General features: G+C 46.8%; 2 protein-coding genes across 5 annotated transcripts in view; one reads left to right on the top strand and one right to left on the bottom strand.

The window, feature by feature from the left end:
• Nucleotides 1–2,487, top strand: part of CNKSR2 (connector enhancer of kinase suppressor of Ras 2) — a 253,350-nt gene extending 250,863 nt beyond the window's left edge. For 3 of the 4 annotated variants that reach the window (XM_036305518.1, XM_036305517.1, XM_036305516.1), the window contains one exon: nt 122–337. In XM_036305518.1, coding sequence (XP_036161411.1) covers nt 122–337 — 216 coding nt within the window. Of the gene's footprint in view, nt 1–121 lie in introns of all 4 variants that reach the window. The other variant, XM_036305515.1, reaches the window with a different exon arrangement.
• Nucleotides 2,433–6,106, bottom strand: KLHL34 (kelch like family member 34). Its single transcript, XM_036305521.1, has one exon. It carries the CDS (start codon nt 5,578–5,580, stop codon nt 3,610–3,612), a length of 1,971 nt encoding a protein of 656 aa, XP_036161414.1. The 5' UTR covers nt 5,581–6,106; the 3' UTR covers nt 2,433–3,609.
• Nucleotides 6,107–15,444: the final 9,338 nt, after the last annotated feature.

Below are 15,444 nucleotides of genomic sequence, written 5' to 3'. Positions count from 1 at the left end.
AGTTTGGATATACCAGAGCCATTTCTTATGGGCTTTTTAATTTTTTGCCTATTAACTTGTTATCTTAAACTTGAACATAAGTTTGTCCACATCTTAACTATTGAATCATTTTGCTTTTCAGGCCAGAGAAGGGGAAGTGGCCATTATTGATAAAGTCCTAGACAATCCAGATTTGACATCTAAAGAATTCCAACAGTGGAAGCAGATGTACCTCGATCTTTTCTTGGATATCTGTCAAAACACCACCTCAAATGACCCATTAAGTATTTCTTCTGAAGTAGATGTAATCACTTCCTCTCTCACACACACTCATTCATACATTGAAACGCATGTTTAAGTGTATTCTGTCTTCAGTCCATCTGGTACCTTCTGGTACTTTGAACAAGTATATAAGGTAGTTTTTATGTCAGTGTGTGGGACACTTGACAAGCTATACTTCAGTGTTACCAAACTATATGAAACAAACCATATATGGTCATAATACCATTGTCTTTAATGAGCATTTGTATATTTTATATGCAATTAGTGCTCAGCTTATGTTTACCATGTGCAAAAACAACTGTCTTCAATGATTTAAAATGAACTTTTGCAGACTATTCTGAAGACAGGTGGTCTTCAAGTAGAAAAATACAAAATGGCAGTTTTCTATCTAAGGTCATCTTTTCTCCCTTTAAGTTAATTTTATATAAAGAAGACTTCAAAAGTAAATCCACATTTTTTCAGGTGCAGACATCCTTGCGGGTGGGAAAGAATTTAAACCTTTTTTATATTTATTAAAATGTTCTGAGGATTTTCTTAAACATTGCACAAAGTAAGCTGTAGTTTTATTTTTGTGAAATGTAGATGCGCCTAAAAGAGTTAAGCAAAATAGAAGAGCATCAACATAAGAAAAGTTCAGGTATCTAATATTCGTCTTAATAGTCTATTAACTTGTGAAAGCTGGTTAATGGGAATACTATTCCAAATATATGGGGACACTTAACGGTGTATCAGGGCAAAGCTTTGTAAGATGTTTTTGTAACAAAGACCAAAATTGAAGATAGAGCTGCTTTATTTTCTTGGTTTAAATCTTCCTTTATTTTTGTAGTGATGATATGCTGATTGTGTACAGAGGAATTTGAGAGTGGATTTTTTAAAACACACTTAACTCACCCAGAAAGGCAGCTAACAGGTATATATATAAAATTTCAGCCCAAACTCGTGTTTTTAAACTGCAACTCTTAAAAAAGCTACAAGGTATAAACTGAAATGAATCAACTATCCAGTTAGTTTGCAATTTTCCCACTAGTCCATTAATTAAACTTACGGAATTATACTTCAGGCAGGGAAATGAAATATGTTTAATTACAGGTTGATGTGTGTTCTAATATAGAAAACAATGTTGCAAAATAAAAATGTACCTCTCTCCCGAGGAGCAAGAGGATGATGGCCATTCAGAGTTCTTTTACATTGCATTATGTGAGAGAAACAATTTATAGAGCTTTTTCCTGGCTTCGTGAATTGTTCTATAAAGTGGATGAAGTCTATGAAAACGTCCTCTTCATATATTTCCACTTATGAGCATCTCGTTTTCTAAAAGTGATCCCAGCATGACAATGACTGTGCTGCTTTTTAGTGTCTGGCTGCATAACGTACAAGTCACAATTTGCTGTTTTTTCGGGAGGAAGGAAACCTCCTTTACTATTCTATATCCTAAACTCTACTTCTAATCCGCTTTATACTGTTGCCTGTCCAGCTCAGTGAATGTACTTTCATCACTAAGAGTTCAGATGTATGCCAGTGAATATTTTTGCTGTAGAGGAGAAAGTAAAAACTCCACAGCGGGGATCTTTTTCTTTGCTTTTGAAACCACCACTGAATCACTATCGTTTTGCAGACTTTGCACAACTGTACAGGAAAGTGGCCTTTCTACAGCACATTTTCAGTAATCCTCTATTTAGTCAAAAATGGATGAGAAATCATGTATTCATGTTTGTATGGAATTTTGGGTCCAGTGTAATATTTTTATCATTTAAAAAACCTATTTGTAAAAACATTTATTTACTGCATGGATATTGACACATATTAAATTTGTGGGATTTTGTATATGTAAAAAAAACAAACAAAAAAACCTCTTGTCCTAAAATGAAGTGTGCTTGTTACAGGTATTTAGACTTGTTTACTAGACTAAATGTGTACATTCGCTTAAAAATATCTGTACCTGATGGATGTGTCATGAATACAGTGGCCAGGCTGTGCCCTGTAAACAGCAAGCAGTTGATGGAAAGACTAGCTGTGTTGCTACTAAGCAGCTTTTCCTTATGTAAAGTCAGCTCTGTTGTTTTAAATGGTACAATTAAACTAATGAATTTTAAAAGACTTGTGGCTAGCCTAGCATGAAAGAGACCTTTTAACACTATATATCTGTACATTTTATTGCATTAGTTTCAAATCTAGGAGAGAGGCAGCACTGTAAACTGAAGTCAAATAAATTCAGCTCTTAATGAATCCTTATAAGGCACCTACTTTATTCAGAGAGTCCTCACCATATTTCTTTGTCTTGCAAATCATACAGCCACCATCCCTCCTTTCCCCCAACTCCTTCGCCCCCCCTCCCCAGTTATGAGTTCTAACTTTGCCACTCCACTGGTGATACAAGCCAGAAGTATCTGTTCAGTATATAAGCATCTTCTCTGAACCCCTGTAAAATCAAGCCGGTTTCCCCATTTCCTTGATGCAAACTGACCATTTCACCAACTCCTCTTTCTTTCTCTGTGATACTTTGGGGAAATTAGGAGGGGGGCACAAAAATAAGTTGTATTTTTAAAATATAACCTACAGCATGTCTTCAGAATGAACATTTTAAAAGGACGAAAGAAATAAAGTTTTGTTTCTGTTAGATGTCCCACGTAACCAAAGGAGCCTGATTATTATGGCTAAGTGTTGCTGAAATAAAACTTAAAAGCAATAAACTGCCTAAATTCAGTGCAAAAGCAGATAAGGGGTAAGTAAGGATGAAGGACAGGAAAAAAGTAAGCCAGGTTGTTTTTATAAAAAAAATAAAAGGTGCTTTCGTAGAGATCATTTTCCCCTCTCAGTTCCATATTTATATTAAACTAGAGCAGAACCAGGTTCTAGACCATAAAATCATATTTCTTATTTAACCAAGGCACTTTCCCTTCACTGTTTATTCAGATAATGCCATTTTCTTGGACTATTTATTACAGCCTTTATAATTAATGACTTTCTGGGTCTTGTGTATACCTTCTTATGGTACCCTTTTTTGGCAATTTGGCACAAATGTAATCACTGTTTAGCACCTAGGAAAACACTTACCTATGAGAAGAAAAAGAGGGTCATATTTTCGAAAGCCCATCCCTGGCCCAGCATTATGAGAATTTCTAGAAATTACTAGCTCACTGAAGCTGGTTCACATGTCCTTCATTTTGACCCCTCCGGTCTCCGTTTCTCAGCTTAAAGGGAAATGTTCCTCTTTGGCCAAACACTTATTTGCCCCCTTAACCTTCAGAAGCCACTCAGTTCCCAGAGTCCCATTCTTAGGACAAGCCCACTCGTTGCTCTATAAACCTGCTCAGACACAACTTTCTCCTCCTCGGATCTGAGACCACGCTAACCCGTTAAGCCCAACACGACATCTGGAGCCTCTGCATTCTCTCCAGTCTCGCCCTCCCTCTCCTCGTCAGCACCCTCGGGCAGTTGCAGCACCGCGCACTGCAGGCCGCTCCAGGCCCAAGGCAGCGCGCAGTCGATGTCCTCCCAGCGGTCCAGGTCGAGGTCATAGCCCACCACGTTGCGGGTCGGCACCTGGCGCGAGTCCCGCCACTTGACGCCGCCCAGCAGCAGCGCCGTCTCCTCCACCACCGCCAGCCCATAGCAGAAGCGGTCGTAGGGAAGCGGCCGCAGCCGGGTCCATTGGTCCGTGCCCGGGTCGTAGCGCTCAATCTCAGAGAAGGGCTCGTAGTGCCCCAGAAAGGCAAAGACCGCGCCACGAAGTGCGGCCATGTGATGCCCAAAGCGGGCCGTGCCCATAGGCGCCCTCTTGCTCCAGGCCCTGGCCCCGGGCCCTAGGGAGTACACGTCCCTCAAACTGCTCGTGCCGCCCTCGCCTCTCCCTGCCTTGCCCCCGGAAATGTACACGACACCGCGGTCCCCGACGGCCCCCGCGTGACCGTGCAGGGCCCGCGGCAGCGCCCCAGCCTCGGTCCAGCGGTCCCGGCGCAAGTCGTACATCTCCACCGAGGCCAGCGCCTCGCCGCCTGCGCCCAGGCCCCCGACGGCCAGCAGCCCCTCGCCCACGGCGCCGCACCAGAAGTGGGCCCGCGCCTCCCTCATCGCGGGCACCACCGTCCAAGCGTGGAAGCGCGGGTCATAGCGGTGCACCCGGGCTGTGACCTCCCGCAGGCCAGTGGCCTGGGGAGAGGAGGCACTTCCGCCGGAAGGGCTCTCCCCTCCCAGGACGAACAGGAAGTTCCCAACTGCGCACACGCTGTGCCCCAGGAGCGGTGCCGGGAGCTGCGTGAGGCTGCGCCAGCTGTGGTTGTACACATCGAAGGCCACCACGTCCTGGGTGAGCTCCCAGTCCTCGTCCTCCTCCTCTCCCTCCTCCACCTGCTCTCCTTCCTCCTCCACCTCCTCCTCCGGCTCCGCTGCGGCGCCCCTACCCCTGGCTGCCCCTTGGGGGACCATGACCTCTTCAGTCACCGCCTCCCGCGCCCTGCACCCCCCGACCAGTAAGATGCGGGTTTGCGGGCTCCGGACGCTGGTCTGCTCGCCCTGCAAGAGTGGCTGGCGGGAGGGCGCTGTATGGTAGTTGAGGGCCTGGATGATGAGGCCTTTGACTCGAGCGGGCAGCACGAGGCCAGAGCCCGAGTACACGGGCCGCAGCACGTCCACGGGGACCAGGCCGAAGCGGATGCGCTCCAGCAGCGCAGCGCAGTGGGCCAGGCGCTCAGCCTTGGGCTCCTGTCGCAGCCAGGCCAGCGCCAGGCCCAGCAGCTGGGCCTCCGGCACCCGCGCCACGTCGGGGGCACCCAGCACGGCCCTCAGCGACGCGGGGTTGAGCTCCAGCAGACCCACGGGGCCCGCTCCCCGCGCCAACAGCTGCCGCAGGTGGCGCACGATGTAGCGCTCGGCCGTGTCCAGCGTGTGCCCCAGGCCGAAACGCGCCGCCACATTGGCAGCGAAGCAGCAGTTCTCCGGAGCCAGCAGGCGCTCCAAGTAGCGGCCACACAGTCCCAGGGCCTCGGTGACCTGCAGGTAGCTGGCGGCCTCCAGCGTGTCCTCCACGGTGTCCATGGAGAGCGGCAGCCAGGCGGTGTAGATGAAATCCAGCAGGCGCTGCAGGCCGGTGGCCGACGGCACGTGCAGGTGAATCACGCGTGCCCGGGATTCCAGGGTGTGGCTCTTGAACAGGGCCCTGAAGTAGTCGCTGGAACACGCGAGGAGGGACCTGTGCACCTGGAACTCGCTGCCCTGGGCCTCCAGAGTCACGTCGCACAGGAAGCCCTCGGCGCGCAGGGCCTGGTAGCCAGTGAGCAGCGCGCCGCCATGAGCTTTGCAGTAAGACAGGAAGTAACTCATACTGTGCAGGGTGGGAAGCTGGGGGCTGGGGCCAGCCGGGCATGGCCTGAGGCATCCTGGGGCCCCACGAGCGATCCTCAGGGGCCCATTTTTTTTCCTGCTCAGCTTAAAGCCGGGGGCTCCTTCATCAGATTCGTAGATCTCCCTGTCTCCCTCTCAGAGACAATTCTGTCTGGAACCGCTTTCAGAAGCCCCTAGTGGTGGAGCGCACCGAGGCTTCCGGGAGGTGCAGGGTTTGGTTTCCGCAGCTTCCCAGGCTGCCAGTGCATTGCCCAGAGCCCCCACACCGGCCCAGTTTGGGGAGCACACACCTGCGCGCCAGGGGCCGCAGTGGCCGCACACCATCACCTGGAAGGGCTGAGCTCCTAATGGACCTACTCCCGCGGATACTGGATCTCCGACGGCTCAGATGTGCAGATGTCGCCCGCCTCGAGGCGTCCAGGAGTAGAGGCGAGGGCTCTGACCTCCCGAGGGTGGATGAAGAAGACGGGTTCTGCGGGCATCCGTGAGGGCAGGGGACAACTGGCTATGGGGAGGGATGGGGGGGTGTGAGCTTGTTCCGCGCAGAGTATCAAATCAAAGCCTAGGGGATTAGGGAGGGCGGGTGCGGGTCAGCGCGGGCAGTCGGAGGCGTGATTGGATGCTGCTCATAACAGGCCGGTAGCTCACAGCGACAAGAATAGCGCGTGGCCTCGGCCTCCCCTGCGCGCCCCGCCCCGCCCCGCGCCCGGGCTGCTGGACGCAAACCGAGAGCCGGGGATACCAGAGGAAGCGGCGGGGCCTGGAACCTGACTCCGGCTACTCAGAGAGTCGCTGGTCTCCAGGGGGTCCCTGAAACTCAATTGGGGTTTGGGAAGAAGCGCTCACTGGAGAGGCTCGAGCCATTCAGGGTCCCTATGGGGAGGGGAGGCCGGCTGGGCTGGAGGAGTGTCTACCCCCGTGGTGTCCCAGGAAGGAAGCCTCCGGCTCCCAACTTTGTGTTTTAATCTGGAGAGAGCGAGGATTAAGCGGCGACTTTGCGCGTTGACACCCTGGAGCCCTGGGTGCTCAGAGGAGCCACTGGCGGGAACACCCCAGAGGAATGTGGGCTCCCAGCTAGCGGCGCTAGGTAACACACCCTCACCTGGATTCAGCTTGCAGGGTTCTGACCTGCTCTACGCTTTTCCCGCGGGTCTCACATGTTGCATTCGGGAATTTGCTCCCATCCCCGCTTCCCTGCACGCTTCTGTTCTTGGACCCTGCCCGGCCCATCCCTTGACAGAGTGGACAAGGAAATTGTAGGTGACTGACTTGAATTTTCTGCCTTTGAATGACCAATTGCTTTAAGAAAATTATTCTTAAATAAATCAATTTCTCTCCTTGATTTCCCAGGCTCTGATCTAATTACTGCCTGTTACATCTTCAATGCCATAACGAGATAATGGACAGTAACGTTGCTAAGCTCTGTAGAGGCTGGAGTTCCCCCCCCCCACCCCCATGAAGTTATTTTTATAAGATGCACCCAGCAGAGAAATGATGGCTAAAACCACCCAATCTTGAGACATTAGGAAAACATTTCTCCCATCTCCTTCGTTCTGCTCTTAAATAAGTAAATAATCACAGTAACTTTTCTTGGCCAATTTGGAGGCTACTCTGTGTTTTTCTTTCATCTAGAATGGATTTTTCTATTTTGTAATGCAACCCCTCTGGCCATCTGTGAACCTTTTGAGGGCATTAACTTGCATTTCTAACAGTTGGGGTTCTATTTCATAGAAAAAAAGACCCAAGGAAGGATAAAATTTTATCATTTTTTGCCTGATATGCATTCGTACTTACAGTATAAGGTCTCTAATTAGAAATAATTCTGGAAGTGCATAAAAATATTAGTCAAAGTATTTTTGCTTTCTTGTCAGATATGGAACTACTTTGTGACTTAAATTATCCAAATTATAAAATGCAGGTAGGGGCTCAGGTTAAGGGCTTGCTTAACATTTCGGAGGCTAAAAGTGTTTCAGTTACTAATGTTAGAGCTTAGATGGGTTTATGGTTGATTTTTCCTTTTTAAGTACTGAAATTCTTATTTCAAAAATAAAATACCAATATGATTCACTGTGCACAGATCTATCTGGATGATGAAATTAAATGGCCTTCACTCAACCTAATAGAATTTTGCTAGAAGGAATATTTGAGATCCTTTAGCCAAACCCTCTCCCTTTACTCCACAATTTCTTATTTTTCTTTTTAAACAAATGTGGCAAATGAGCCCCAGAGGGAGTACAGTTTGTCTGGGTGACTTGGATATTGAGTTCCAAAGTCTGGACCAGTATCTATTGCTCCCTCCCCACTACATTATCTGACCTCATGTATGATAAAAATAGTGCAGCACAATTTATTTAAGCCAAATTTCAGAGTGATAAAGTTTAAATACAGCTATTTAAACAGCGTACTTTTAACCCCAAATTGGCGCAGACCTGCCCATCAGCATGCATTCAGTTGAATCCAAAATGTTACATATTTGAGAATAAAATGCTGGGGGAAGACTTTAAATTCTTGACATCAACAATCCAATTTTACATTCCAATTTTGTGTTCATTGCTGACCCAACATGCCACCTTAACATGTTTTGCCATTGAGGATATGATGAACTGTGTTAACTGAAGAAATTTTCATATTGGATGTGTTTACAAGGTCTTGTTTAGAAAATTTCAATTCATCCAAGAACATTCTTGTCCTTTGAGTAATGCTTATGGAAAGTATAAATACTTTAATTTCCATGCAATATTAAGTATGTTAAATAACATTTCAGTGTGTGATTTTTTAGTTGTTGTGGTAGGTGTGTGTCTTAAGTTGGGCCTTCTAGAAGCAGACCATGCAATCCAACCTGAACACATGGTAATGTGCAGATGTCACAGGATCTGATCATTATGTTGAAAATGATCTTTATGAGTTGCCCTCCACCTTTAGACTGTCAACCCCTTGAGGGCAGGAGTTGTTTCTTGGCCTTTGTATCTCCAATCCCTCTCGTGGTCTTTGGCATGACTAATGTTGAATTGAACGGATATAGGGAATGGCAACATGGGTGGGAGGAGTAAGGGGTTATTAAGAGGAACTTGATTGGGACATTTACTTCCTTCTCTCTGGTTCTCTTTCTTCTCTTCACACAGCTGGGGTTGAAGACACATCCTGGTAAGGCTGTGAACTAGCATCCCTAGGAATCAGATGTGACTTTGGGTGGCCCCTAACTTGGGAGTCTAGGTGAATTCAATTCTTCTGAAAAGGCCAAATCACCTCATCCAGCCACCTTTACTACCTGGTGCTTCCCTGCAGCTGGAATTCTTTACCTAAACCAGCCCCCCATGGCTCTTGGCATCCAGTCAGTCCCCAGGGGCCCCAAAAGCTCCTCCATGCCCCAGTTTGTATGGCTGGGCTTCTGCTGAAGGCCCAGCTGTACACTCCAGTATGTCTGTTGGGAAGCTGCAATTTGCCCTGAACCTCCCACCCCCTGTTGGGACTGTGACCTTCTGTCCATGATCCCTTCCATATATCGGCACCTTCTGTGACATAACCTAGAGCCAAAGTCCTCCAAGCACCCACTCCCTTCCCACATCAAGGTGGCACTGCTAGATAGCCATGGCATTCCACTTTCCCTGAATTCCATAGTTCTCACCTCTAAAATAATTGTATGAATTGAAAAAAATCAAAAACTACAAATGTCCATGTATAATATTTGTTGCAAATGTGCTTTTTTTGGTGATAGCTTTATTGAGATATAATCCACATATCATGCAATTCACCCATTTAAAATATATGGTTCGGTGGTTCTTAGTATATTTACAGAGTTATGTAACCATCACCAGAGCCTAATTTTAGAATATTATCATCACCTCAAAAAGAGACCCCATACCCTTTAACTGTCATTACCAGCCCCCAACTGCTAAGCAACCATGAATCTACTTTCTTTCTCTATAGATTCTGGATAGTTCATACAAATGGAATCATGCAATAAATGGTCTTTTTTGACTGACTTCTTTGACTTAGCATAATGTTTTCAAGGTTCATCCATGTTGTAATGCACTTTTTAAGGAAGAAAAAAAATCTATCCTATATAATAAAAGCCTAATATGCTAAGTGTCTGACCATTCCACCAGTCGCTATGACACGCACTTACCACCAGGGGACAGCTGCTCTGACCAGTAGGTTAGCTTGCTGCTGGGGTCCAGCCAATCAGGACTGGGAGAGATGGGCCAGACATGCCCTGGAGCCCTCCTGTGGTCCCTCCCCGGCCCCCGATTGTGCACCAGTGGGGTCCCTCAGCCTGGCCTGTGCCATCTCACAATCCAGAACCCCTCGGGGGATGTTGGAAAGCCAGTTTCAGTCTGATATCCACAGGCCAGGCCAAGAGACCCCACCAGTGCATGAATCCATGCACCGGGCTTCTACTATATAATAATAGCATTGGGGACCTTTTCTCAAAACCATAAAACTCTAAAATGTGCCTGTTTGATATTTAGGATACAGGTTTTGGCGGGTTAACTCTTTATCATCTATCATTATTGGCTCCTTTATGCTTCCTTTCAACACATGGTTTCTGACAACTTCCATGGAAAGCCTGTTATTAGAAATTGACTCATTAACTAAGTTAATTGGGAAAATATGACTACAAACAATAACAGATATGCATTAGAAAACAAACTTCATGTTATCTTTACCCTCTTCCAAAACCTTTTCTTGCATGTGTGTGAAATGTATATTTGTGACATGCAATTCAAGCAAAAGGGTATCAAGGCGAGTGTGTGTGTGTGTGTGTGTGTGTGTGTGTGTGTGTGTGTGTGTTAATCATGAGTGATTTTGACATTCTGGCGCAGGTGATGGCTTAAGGAGCAGTGTGGTGAGTGAGGAAGGACTGGGCTTTGGGGTCAGACAGACCTGGGCTCCAATTTCAGATCTGCCTCAGGTGACTTTAAATAAGTGATTTAAATCCTGTGTGTCATTTTATTATTTTTACAAGGAGGATACTGACTCTACATTCATACCACTATTAAAATTAGATTATATCTACATGACTGCTCTTGGCACAGGTACACAAAACAGATGTGTTTTTCCTTCTACCTCCTTTGGCTAAAACCTTCTCAACACTCATAACACCAGAGCCCAAGCAGCCAGGAAATGTAATAGAGCAGTGGTCCTCAGTGGTCCCCTGCAGTATCATCTGGGAATCTCTTAAGAATTATAAATTCTTGGCCCCACTTCAAACCTACCTCATCAGAAACTGATCATAGAGCCCAGTGATTTGCTTTAACAATCCCTCCTGGTGGTTCTGATGCACTCAAAAGTGTGACAGAGGGCCCTAGCCGGTTTGGCTCGGTGGATAGAGCGTCGGCCTGCGGACTCAAGGGTCCCAGGTTTGATTCCGGTCAAGGGCACATGCCTGGGTTGTGGGCTTCTTCCCCAGTGGGGGGCGTGCAGGAGACAGCCAATCAATGATTCTCATCATTGATGTTTCTATCTCTCTCTCCCTCTTCCTTCTGAAATCAATAAAAATATATTTTTTAAAAAAAGTGTGACAGAGGATTGTTAGTAATTTCTGCTATATCCTGAATTCGCTATTCTTAGTAATGACTTGTTATGGGTGTGCTGTCAACATTTCCCCCTAAAAAAGAGGAAGCCCACTAGCTCCAAAAGATCAGAGGTCAAAGACTTAGACCGTCAAACCTCAGAGGGAAGGTAGGGGAGGGTGGGGGTAAGGGAGAGAGATCAACCAAAGGACTTATATGCATGCATATAAGCCTAACCAATGGACACAGACAACGGGGGGGGGGGTGGTGAGGGCATGAGTGGGGGGCAATGGGGTAATAAGGACACGTATGTAATACCATAATAAATAAAGAAAAAAAATTAAAGAAAAGACTTAGATAGGAAAAGTTAGTGGCCTCTTCCCCATGTCACATGACTAGTCACATTAACAAAAATACCCCCATAATACGGTGTTATTAACAGCAGGTCACTGAAGCTGATGACTTGGTAAGCAACATGTTTTTCCAAACAGCGTTTGATTGAATATTCAGATCAGAAGGTACATGCAGCCCTAATTTTCTGTCTGGATGCCACATTTTAAGAGGCTTTTGGATAAATCAGGAAATGCCCAGATAGGCCAGCCAGCAGGGGCTAGGGACTGGAAATACTTTCTCATGTGGGGATCAGGTGGAAGGGCTGGAGATTTTAGGCTAAAAGGACCCCTGGGGTTAAAAAATCACTATTTTAAACTTTCAGAAGTGGACAGTGATCTTGTGGCTACAGAGTGTGGACCCAGGAGTAGATACAAGTTACAAAGAGAAATTTGGCCACAGCATAAATAAGGAACTTCTATCAAGTTAGAGTCTTGAAAGAAAATGTGGAAGTAGAATGTGCCAAGCCATAAGAAGGGTTACCCAAGGCTTGGAAAAGCTAGGAAACCTGTACAAAATGACACAGTTTAGCAGACTGTCAGAACCCCACCTGCACACCGATCCCAGTTGCTTATGCTACTAGCAGACAGCACCTGTGTCCCTTTGTGGGCAGACACTGTTGAGCTCCTGGAGCCCACCTTGCCTGTGGAAATGAACAAAAACAAAAGCACCACCAATTTACATCTTCCAGGGGCTACCCTGGACCAACCACTGAGGAGTAGGGTGGCAGTTCCCTTTCTAGGTACTACCCTATGGGATTGAGCCATAGTCACCTTCTGTAGGACCTTGGTGTCACACACTTCCCTTCCCAGTCTAAGCCCCCTCACACACACACACACACACACACACACCTATCTTTCCTGGGAACACTTTCTAATAAATGATTTTCACAGGAATCCTCATCTCAGAAAGAATCCCTGCCTGCCTCTGGGGGGCCCAGCCCAAGACACACAGCTAGCAGGTTTTTCAGAAAGGGTGACACCTATTACATCCCCCAAAGGCCATCCATTACCCACTTGCAGACATGTGCAGAACAAAACAGATTGCTGCATGGATAGCTGTGTGTGCCAGTAGCCAGTAGCATAGCTGTGTGTGCCAGTAGCATAGAAGGCAGGACAGCCTAATGCTGAGGCTGGGCATCTCCCCTCCACCCCTTAGGGCTTTCAGGGCTCTTGTGGAGAACTAAGTGAACTCCAGGGTCCTTTCAAACCCAGCACGCCACAGCTCAAAGCCATTGGCACCTGAAGTCCCATTTGCAGGTGCCATCTAAATGTGAGCTTTACCTGAAATCTTTGTTCTGTGGGATCCATTTGGTTCTTTGGTGTCATGCCCCCTACCTCATGACTAGTCACATTAACTAGTAGTAGCTGGCCACTACTGCAGTCCACCTCACCGTGGCTTAAAGCTCTGCCCAGCTGTTTGCTGTTTTTTTCTAATATTTCTTCTTCCTATATGGGATGGCCTTGAGTTCATTTCTTCACTCTGCAACAGCTCACACTCAAGTTCCCCCCTTCACCTGTGTTCATGCATGTGGCTTCCACTGAGCTTTGCACCTGATTTGGTTTTCAAAGAGGCAGTCGGGAACTCTAATAACATTCTCAGTAAGAGAGATGTCATGAGCCATTCATGGTTCTGATCATCCCATGCACTGAAGGGTTGTGGGCTTGATTCTCAGGGCACATACTTAGGTTGTGAGTATGATTCCTCGTCAGGATGCATATTGGAGGTAACCTATTGATGTTTCTCTCACATCAATGATTTTCTCTCTCTCTCTCTCTCTCAAAAAAAAAAAAAAAAAAACCTCAAAAAACATGTTCTCAGTTGAGGATTTAAAAATGTAGGTTCCTAGACCACGCCTGGGAACGGGTTAGAGATGTAAATTTCAGGCCCAGACTCCAACCTCCTGCTGAATCAGGAGCTCTGAGGCCTAACCTTGCATGTTTTATCAAGCCCTCCAGGGGATTCTATTTCTACAAAAACCATCACTGAGATTTTGGTAAGGATTGCATTGAATCTGTAGATGACTTTTGGTAGTATAGACATTTTAATAACAAGTCTTCTGATCTATGAACACATATCTTTCCATTTATTTGTGTGTGTGTGTGTGTGTGTGTGTGTGTGTGTGTGTGTGTTTTGTTTTTTTTTTTCAGCAGTGTTTTGTAGTTTTCAGTGTACAAATCTTTCTCCAGCTTGGTTAATTCCTAAGTATTTTATTCTTTTTGTTGCTGTCACAAGTGAAATTGTTTTTGTTAATTTCCTTTTTTGGATTATTTGTTGTTAATGTATAGCCATGAAACTGATTTTTGCCTGCTGATTTTGTATCTTGCAATTTTGCTAGATGCATTTATCATTTCTGTGTGTGTGTGTGTGTGTGTGTGTAAAATCTTTAGGCTTTCTATATATAAGTTCATATCAACTGTGATTACTTCAGTTTGGATGCCTTTTATTTCTTTTTCTTGCCTGATTGCTCTGGCTAAAACTTCCATGTGAAATAGAAGTGGAGAATGCACACATCCCTACTTATTCCCTGACCGTGTCTTAGGCATCCCCTTTCATTCCCAGAGGAGCCTTCAAGACATCTATAATAATAAAAGCATAATATGCAAATTGACCAAATGGCTGAACGGCGGAATGACTGTCTGGAAGACCTTCCAGACAAAGCCAAGGCTGTGAGGGCCAGGGCTGCCAGGGCAGCCAGGGCGAGGGCCAAGGCAGCCAGGGCTGCAAAGTCCTACTCTTGTACGAATTTTGTGCATCGGGCCTCTAGTCCTATATAATAAAAGGCTAATATGCAAATTGTCCCCACAGGCGGGAGATTGACGGACCCAGAGTTAGATGTGTGCTGACCACCAGGGGGCAGCACGGGACATGGCAGGCATCGCTGACACGGCACTGGCAGCAGGCGGCAGTGGAGGCACTGCTGGCCCCTATGGGCCCTGACAAGAGTGGGACCCTGGCGGGATGGTGGAGCAGGTGAGCGGGCCGTGCCAGGCCAAGGCGGGTGCAAAGGGAGGCCGTGGGTGGCAGCAAGCAGCCGGGGGAAGGGAGGTCCCAGCCAGCAGCCACTAGGGACCCTAGCTGTGCACGAATTTTATGCACTGGGCCTCTAGTTTTTATATATAAGTCCCTGACTGACAGAGCCTGTACTGGGCAGAGGAGCTATGGGAATCTGATAGAAAGTAAATACCAGGGCAGACTTAGAAATGGTCTGAGCTTTTATTGCAGGGAAACCCACTAAGGTAGAAGTGAAGGGAGCCTGGGAAGGGAAGAAAGCCAAGCAGGGGTGCCACAGCCAGCAAAGCCCCTGGAGGGTATCTTGGTCTTGGTCCTGAGGGAGCTCTGGGGACAGTGCAGGTCACACCTCACAGTTGTCCCCATCAGGAGCACAGTGTTGCTTTTCCTGGACTGTAAGTCATTGGTCAAGAGCTACCCATGAGGGTGCCTCCAGCTCTGTCTTTGCACAGTCACAGCATCCAGGGGCAGGAATATGCAGGTGTTGGTTCTTGGGGATTAAGGCCCCCCACCAGAAAGAAGTGGGCACAAACATGGTAAAAGGAGCCAAGGAGTGTGGCTCACTGCATCTGCTATGCCCACTTTAGACTAACAGAAGGTCAGTGACATCTGCTTACATCTCAAAAGGCTCTAAGAGCCCAGTATTCCTGCTCCAGGAGAATGCTGGACAAGTATATCCATAGTCCCAGCAATACCAGCTATTGATGATACCATGCGGATCAGACACATTTTACCCAGATAAAGCTTGCTGCAAATGCTGGGCAAACATATTGCCCATTAAGCAGTGAGCTGGCTAAGCACTGGTGACCCAGAGGCACTGCTCCAATGCCCAAAGCTCAGTACATTGACAAATCACAAGACCAAGTTGATAGGTACTGCGAGGGAGGTTGGAATCTACTCACTTTCACTCCTTTTCTGTCCACCCACT

Source organism: Myotis myotis, unplaced genomic scaffold, assembly GCF_014108235.1.
Source record: "Myotis myotis isolate mMyoMyo1 unplaced genomic scaffold, mMyoMyo1.p scaffold_m19_p_4, whole genome shotgun sequence".
NCBI classification, from domain to species: Eukaryota; Metazoa; Chordata; class Mammalia; order Chiroptera; family Vespertilionidae; genus Myotis; species Myotis myotis.
Note: the sequence above shows the minus strand (reverse complement) of the source record. Positions and strands in the feature narration are given on the sequence as shown.

Excerpts from the sequence above, each read along its gene's own strand:
- KLHL34 (XM_036305521.1), bottom strand. The coding sequence starts at position 5,580 with ATGAGTTACTTCCTGTCTTACTGCAAAGCTCATGGCGGCGCGCTGCTC.